Source organism: Arachis duranensis, chromosome 3 (genome assembly GCF_000817695.3).
Source record: "Arachis duranensis cultivar V14167 chromosome 3, aradu.V14167.gnm2.J7QH, whole genome shotgun sequence".
NCBI classification, from domain to species: domain Eukaryota; kingdom Viridiplantae; phylum Streptophyta; class Magnoliopsida; order Fabales; family Fabaceae; genus Arachis; species Arachis duranensis.
The window spans coordinates 42,380,862-42,388,697 of NC_029774.3; the positions used below are offsets into that span (position 1 = coordinate 42,380,862).

Below are 7,836 nucleotides of genomic sequence, written 5' to 3' on the forward strand. Positions count from 1 at the left end.
ATTTTATGATACATTCCAAATTTAAAATTAATTTTTATACCTTTTCAAGAAAATCAACTATAATTATTTTTTTACCTTTTCAAGAAAACCAACTATAATTATTTAGTTGTGGCCCGACTGCATAATCAAAATGTGAGAAATTACTATTTGATGACAATTTTCTAAAGTGCTTTGAGAAAATACCTTAGGATTTTGAATTTATTAAATAAAATTATTTTGTATTAATTTAAAAAAATTATCATTAGAATTGATATTAGTTAAAATTATAATTTTTTATCAATAAATTCATAAAATTATTTATTATAATTTAGCTATACTTTTTAAGTGTAGGTAAAATTATTCATAAATACCATAAAGGCCGTAATCATACAAAGACATTTAAAAATTACACATGTTTATATGTACATACATTAACATTAGTCATTAAAATTAATTATTAGTATAAAATATATATTAAAATATAAAATATATATTAAAAATAAATTAAACAATATATATATATATATTTTTTATATACAAATACATAATGTAACTAATTTTGAAATATAAATAGTATTTTTATTATGTATATATATTACCTGGTTGCACCATAATAATTGCCACACGAAGTTGAGAAATAATGGAACTTGTCTCAGTTCTAAAGCAATTGTCAAATGAAGAAAACTCAACTCTTTACGTATCAATATTATTTGGCATCATTGTCATCACCATCTTCTTGTTTCTTAATTTCACAAGAAAAAAAACAATCAAATCCTTCCTCCATGCCCACCAAAGCTACCATTCATTGGAAATCTTCATCAACTAGGAACACTTTCACACCGTTCCTTCCATGAGCTCTCAAAGAAGCATGGCCCTCTAATGTTGTTGGAGTTGGGACAAGTCCCAACTCTGGTGGTCTCGTCTGCGGACGTGGCCAAAGAAATCATCAAGAATCATGATGTTGTTTTCTCCGATAGGCCCCAAACTACGGCTGCAAATATCTTTACCTATGGATGCAAGGACGTAGGTTTTGCACCGTATGGTGAAGAGTGGAGACAAAAAAAAAGTTTTGTGTTCTTGAGCTTCTAAGCAACAAAAGAGTTCGTTCTTTCGGTTCTGTTCGCCAACAAGAAGCTGCTGAACTGGTTGGTAGACAAATAATCATATCTTTAACATGTTTCTTCGTGTAAAATTATCTTTTTAGCATCAAACCTAATTTTTGCATAGATATTTTTTTAGTTTGTTTTATGTTTAGATTAATAAAGATTATTTTTTTTAATTATAAAAAATTTTACCATCATATCATAAATAAATTATATAAATGCTTATTATTTTATGATTTTATACTCATATTCATGTTGGTCATCATTAGTAGAATTTTTTATTTTGCAAATTAATGAAGGTTTAATTACTCTATTGATTCTTATAATTTTATAAAATTTTTAATTAGGTTTTTATATATTTTTTTAATTGGATTTCGGCACCAATTTTTTTTTCAATTAGATCATTTTTTGTAGTAATTGGCTTAATTGTATAGGAATCCAACTAAAAAAATTGGTGAAGAGATTCAAATAAAAGGAAAAAAAATGTAGGGACTCAATTAAAAAAAAAATTGGTGCAAAGACTCAATTAAAAGAAAAAAGTATAAGGACTTAATTAAAAATTTTGCGAAACTATAGAGATCAACAGAGTAATTAAATCATTAATAAATTCCACTATAATATAATTAAGATATTTCTGTCACCAGTGATTATATTTATATATTTATATACCTCTAAAAGGTTGTTTTTAGTGAATTTTTGTTGTTTGAACAATTAAAATAAAAATAATTTTTATATGTATATATTTATTTTTCAAAAAAAAAATTGAGAACTAACACTTTTAATTTATATTGGTCAATATTTTTTACCAATAATCCAATATTTTTAATCCGACAGTCTAATACTATACTTTAAGTCAATACTTTTAAATATTATTAGTTAATTATTGATCAAAAATAATAAATTATGTTAATCCTGTAATATTATTTTTGTTTTTATTATATATATATATAAGTGAGTATTTTTATGAATATAATACTTACATGTTTCGATACAACATATTAGGTGGGTGGAATACGTGAATCATGTGTAAGAAACAAAGGATCTTGTGTGAATCTAAGTGAGTTGCTAATTTCAACATCAAACAACATAGTATCAAGATGTATTCTTGGACAAAAGTATAATACTCCAAAAGATTGTAACGACAAAAATTTTGGAGAGCTTGGAAGAAAATTGATGAGACAATTTTCGTCTTTCAGTGTGAAAGATTTCTTCCCTTCGTTTGGTTGGATTGATTCTGTTAGAGGTTTGATATCAGAAATGAATGCCACTTCTATAGCATTTGATTCTTTCTTAGAAGATGTAATTGAAGAACACAAGAGAAGGAATAAAGAGAAGAAGAAAGGTGATGATCATTTTGAGAACAAAGACTTTGTTGATATACTTCTTGAACTTCAAGAGAATAATATGCTTGAGTTTGAGGACTCTCAAGATAACTTCAAAGCAATCTTATTGGTATCTCTTTCACTCTCTCTCTCCCGCCCATTTATTTTTATAATTTTATTAGGAGTGACAAAGATATTTAAAACGTCTTTTTTAAAAGATATTTTTTATTAATTAAAATTTAATACATATAATTAATTAAATTATATTATTTTTGTCAAAATTAGATCAGACAAATTAATTTAGTCGAAAAATTAGTAAATTAAACCTTAAACTGATCTAAATTAATATTCTTTTTTATAGAAAATGACTACAATAACCTTATTATAGAAAATGACTAAAATATTCTTATTATATATATTTTTTAATTTTGAAAATCCTAAATTCTAACGGCACGAAAGAAAAAAAAGGTTAAAATTTAGGATTCTCAATACATATATATATAATAAAAATATTTTAGTCATTTTTTATTATAAGGTATTGTAATTATTTTTTATTAAAAATATTAATTTAGACCTGTTTAAACTTCAAAATGTAATTTATCAATTTTTTAACTAAATTAATTTATTTAATTTAATTTTAATAAAAATAACATAATTTAATAAATTATATGTATTGAATTTTAATTATTTAAAAATATTTTTAAAAAAAGACGTTTTAATCGTCTTTATCTAGGTGGCTCCCATTTTATTATTATGATCGATTTTTTTTTCTATTAATATCAGTAATTTCTTATCCTGAATTCTAATTTCTAACTCTAAGCTCTCTAAAAAATAAGAGTTAAAAAGTTATTTTATTATAATAAAAATTTAATTAATATTAACTAATTAAAAATTAATTATTTTATTGATGATTATACAAATTAAAAACTCTTCTAATAATTTCAGGACATGTTTGTTGGAGGAAGTGATACTACCTCAACAACTCTAGAATGGACTTTTGCTGAACTCATCAAGAATCCAAAAGCCATGAAGAAAGCTCAAGAAGAGGTAAGGAGAATTGTGGGGAGAAAATCAAAGGTGGAAGAAAATGATGTGAATCAAATGAACTATTTGAATTGTGTGATCAAAGAAACTCTAAGATTGCATCCTCCAGTTCCTCTCTTAGTTCCTAGGCAAACAACTTCAAATGTGAAAGTACAAAGTTTCAATATTCCTCCAAAAACTAGAGTGTTTATTAATGCTTGGACGATTCAAAGAGACCCAAAATTGTGGGAGAAGGCTGAAGAGTTCATTCCTGAGAGATTTGAAAACAACCAAGTTGATATAAAAGGGTTGGATTTTGAATTAATACCATTTGGTGTTGGGAGAAGAGGGTGTCCTGGAATTTCATTTGGGCTTGTTTCTACCGGATATGTTCTTGCTAATCTTCTATACTGGTTTGATTGGAAGCTGCATGGTGAAGATGAAGGTGACATAGACATGGATGAAATGTGTGGACTCACTGTTAGTAAGAAAGTTTCACTCCATCTTCAACCCATACCATACTCTCTTAGTTCTTAGACTTAATGTCTTGTAATGATAACAGGGCTAAAATATCGTCTTTGTCCCAATGTTGGAATAAGTTTTATTTGTATCCGTAATGTTTAAATCGTTTTATTTGTATTTATAACATTTATAAAAGTGATTTAATGTTATCCCTACTCTCAATTATACATCATGAGTTTTAGTTGGAGTTTTGAAAATCTCTCCGATCCTTGAAGTTGGAATACAAATGTGTAAGTCAAAACCGATGATCCACTCCGGATAATAACTCATTAAAAGTTGAAACTAATCCCTGCAATATTTATATAATTCACTTTTTTAGGAACATAATTGAACTTGAACACAAATTCTGGGTACAATATTAAAATTGAACACATCCAAATAAGACTTAATTGAGAATGAATACATCCAAGTGAGAATAATTGAAAAATACAATCTAATCTATTAATATAATTGACGGCAGGATAATATTGAATTATTTTTATAAACGTTAGGGATACAAATAAAACAATTTAAACGTTAGGGATATAAACAGAACTACTTACCCTATATGTTGGGGACAAAAACGATACTTTACTCTGATAAAGATAGATACTTAAAAAAAATATTTTTAGTGACAATATCTATTGCTTTTAGCGACAATATATAACAATAGTCGTTAATATATTATTTATTGACAACTATATATTGTTTGCCTTATTTTTTATTATTAAAAATATTGTTTGTCTTATAATTTGTTATAATAATAATATATAATAATAAAATAAAATATATGAATATCACAAAATAATAAATCAATTAAAAGAAACAGTAGTGACCTTATATATATGTTATTATAATGTTATTACTGTTAAAAATTTGTCACAACCTAATTTTTTTGTAGTGTATGTAATAGTAGATATGTTATGTGTAATTATTTTTATTACATGATAAAGAGATGAATGTGAAATTAATTAGTGTATAAATAATATTTTCATTTTTTCATATACTTGGTAGATATTTCATTCTCCAACTTACGTCTTATTCCTTTTGATATTTTCACGAGAAACAAACAAGGGACACCGATTAAACCTCATCATATGCATTCCACTATAGCAATTAGCATGCACCTTGCTTGTCAAATGTCATTTTCCAATTTCATTCATAACATTACAATTATTGGACTATATATACTATTTGGATTTTCTATTTTATACAACAACTTGTTTATTAGAGATGCCTAGGAATTTTGATGTCAATTACTATACTCAATTTTATTTTTTATCAGTTTTATTTATCTTTATTTTCACTTCTTAAAAGTTTTTTTGTCAAATTTATTAATTTTATATTAAAGTTACAAATTATTAATTAAAAATCATCTCATGTTTCATTTTGATATAAGCATTTGTGTAAATTTTATGAAAATTTGTTCTGGATATTATTGCAAGTAATTATTACTACTAATTTATATATTAATTTTGTTTTAAAATTTAGTTTTATTTATTTATTTATTATTGTTTTTTGTTAAACAATTTCAACAAAAAGTAATTGTTTTATATTTGGTTACATTATTGGTCTACTAAAGAGATATATCTAATTATCTATATATATCCTTTCAATAAATTAAAAATAATTAAGTAAGTAGTCGAAGATATTGAAAATAAAAATTGCCGTCCAAATCAGACCAACATTATTATAAATGACCTAATTGAGTGTGACAAATAAATACGACCTTGATATAGTTGAATAGATCGATAGATATAGCTAGATATGTGTGTACGACATAGTAGAGCATGGCCTTAATAAGGGTGACAAGCGGAGATGCCCGTTTAGCTTTGTGAAAAGCTTGTATTTTAATAGATTGACTTGTTTTATGTTGTTTAGTATAAAATGGTCTTAAAATTTTATTTCGTTCTATTTAATTGTGGGCTGATAAATTAAGTCCGTTAAATCTTTTTTTTATTATTAACTATTAAATAATATATATAATTTCACAATCTTTTTAATAAATTTATAAATTTTAAAGGCATAAAAATTATAATTTTTATATTTACGAACATTAAAGTCTTTGTAATTATAAATATCTAATAAACATAATTATAAACCAAGTTTTAATGCAAAACATAATTATAAATATTGTCTCCAGAGTAAAATAAACATAATCCAAAACATAATTATAAATATTGTCTTCAAAACAAAATAAACATAATCCAAAACACTCAATTTTTATCTTCATTCTCTTGTAAGTTGAGTTGGAGAAAGTTAGGTTTTGGCAAAAAAATTGCAAAAATACCTCCTTACCAAAAAAATATTAAACCCGACGGGAAAACCCGTCTCGCGCTGCCAAAACCCACAATTTAAACGGTACTAGTTAGGCATACTTTTGCTATTTAGCGATCCCAATTTTTTAGCCTGATCCACCTTTTTTGACAGATTATGCGAACCAATCCGACAAATTTAGACCCATTTTTCACTCTAGCCTTAACATATTTAGAGAAAATGATTACTAATATTCAATAAAAAAAATTGATATTCCAAACTCTAAACTAATAATATCCACTTAAGAGAAAAAGTTTTCTTTACAAATTAATAGTATCATATATCTTATTATAACATTTTATCTGAGAACAGAACTTTTTATGTATTTTTTATCATGTCTTTTTTCTCCAAATATTTGTAGGTTGTAAATTCTGTTTAATTGATCTATTTTTTTCGTTCATTCTTAAGTTTTAGTTGTTTTTACATTTCTAATTTTAATATATACGTTATTTAACACGTCAGTATATAATTTCTTGTCAATCGATTATAGAAACTGAATTAAACAAATACAAAATAATTATAATATCTATAAAAAAATAGTTAGAAATCGAAAAAAAAAATTTATTCTTAAATAAATTAGTGCTTAATGCAACTCTAGCTAGTTCAACATACATAATATCAATGACGCTTTCAATGTGACAATTAAATTGTATTTGATATTTATAATCACAAAAAAAAATCTGTATAAAAATATCATTATTCTTTTTATAGTTATCATAAGCGGCATGGCACTACTCTTGAATCCTCTTTCTTAATTCCAATAAGGTACGTATCAAATCAAGTTTTTCTAATTTTCTCTTTAAGCTGCCGAATTCTATAATATTTAATCATCAACGGAGAAAGAGATGCAGATGAAGATAGTGATCCCTAATTTTGTCTTTTTATTTTCTTGGATAAAATAATTAATATATATATATATATATATATATATTGATCCCGAGAGAAAGGGGGTGTATTGGACGTCATCTACACGAATCTTGGAACATATGTAGGGGTGTATTGGACGTCATCTACACGAATCTTGGAACATATGTAATTAATAATTTATGAACTACAACAGAAAAATCATCAGATACACAAGAATAAGTAAACACATAATCAATCATGTGTAAAAATATGAAATCAATATCCGTGTGCATCTATGTATATTTGGCGGATCTTAAATGACACATAATTTAATATTTTTAAATTAAATTCTTGTCGTGACGAAATATTTTAAGCAAATGTCTACTTCCATTTCTCTTTACTTTAAATAGATAACATATTTTATAAATATTTATGAAAAATATTTTCATCAATACTAAAAATTAAACAAACAATCATTTTGTATTTATTTATATATATTTATTAAAGATATAACTATTCATATTGTCATCTTCTATTAATTTAATTTTTTAGAAGAGTGATGTCATGATATAATATTAAAATTTCATGCCTAAAAAATTTAGAATTCAATCATATCACCTAAAATTAAAAAAAATGATATCATAACGATATTATATATTTTACATAATTTTTAATAAAGTGACCAACTATTAAAATAATAATTTTTTTATAATAAAATATATAATCATTTTTCATAATAGAATAAT

At 24.6% G+C, this 7,836-nt stretch overlaps 1 protein-coding gene across 1 annotated transcript; it reads left to right on the forward strand.

Annotated features, from left to right (window-relative positions):
* Positions 1–729: 729 nt before the first annotated feature.
* Positions 730–4,014, forward strand: LOC107478905 (phenylacetaldehyde oxime monooxygenase CYP71AN24-like; the record flags this gene model as incomplete). Its single annotated transcript, XM_052259523.1, is given in 4 exon segments — positions 730–1,033; positions 1,036–1,124; positions 2,085–2,534; positions 3,350–4,014. Coding segments are annotated over 4 exon segments (1,458 nt in total), but the record flags the coding sequence as incomplete, so codon positions are not given.
* Positions 4,015–7,836: the final 3,822 nt, after the last annotated feature.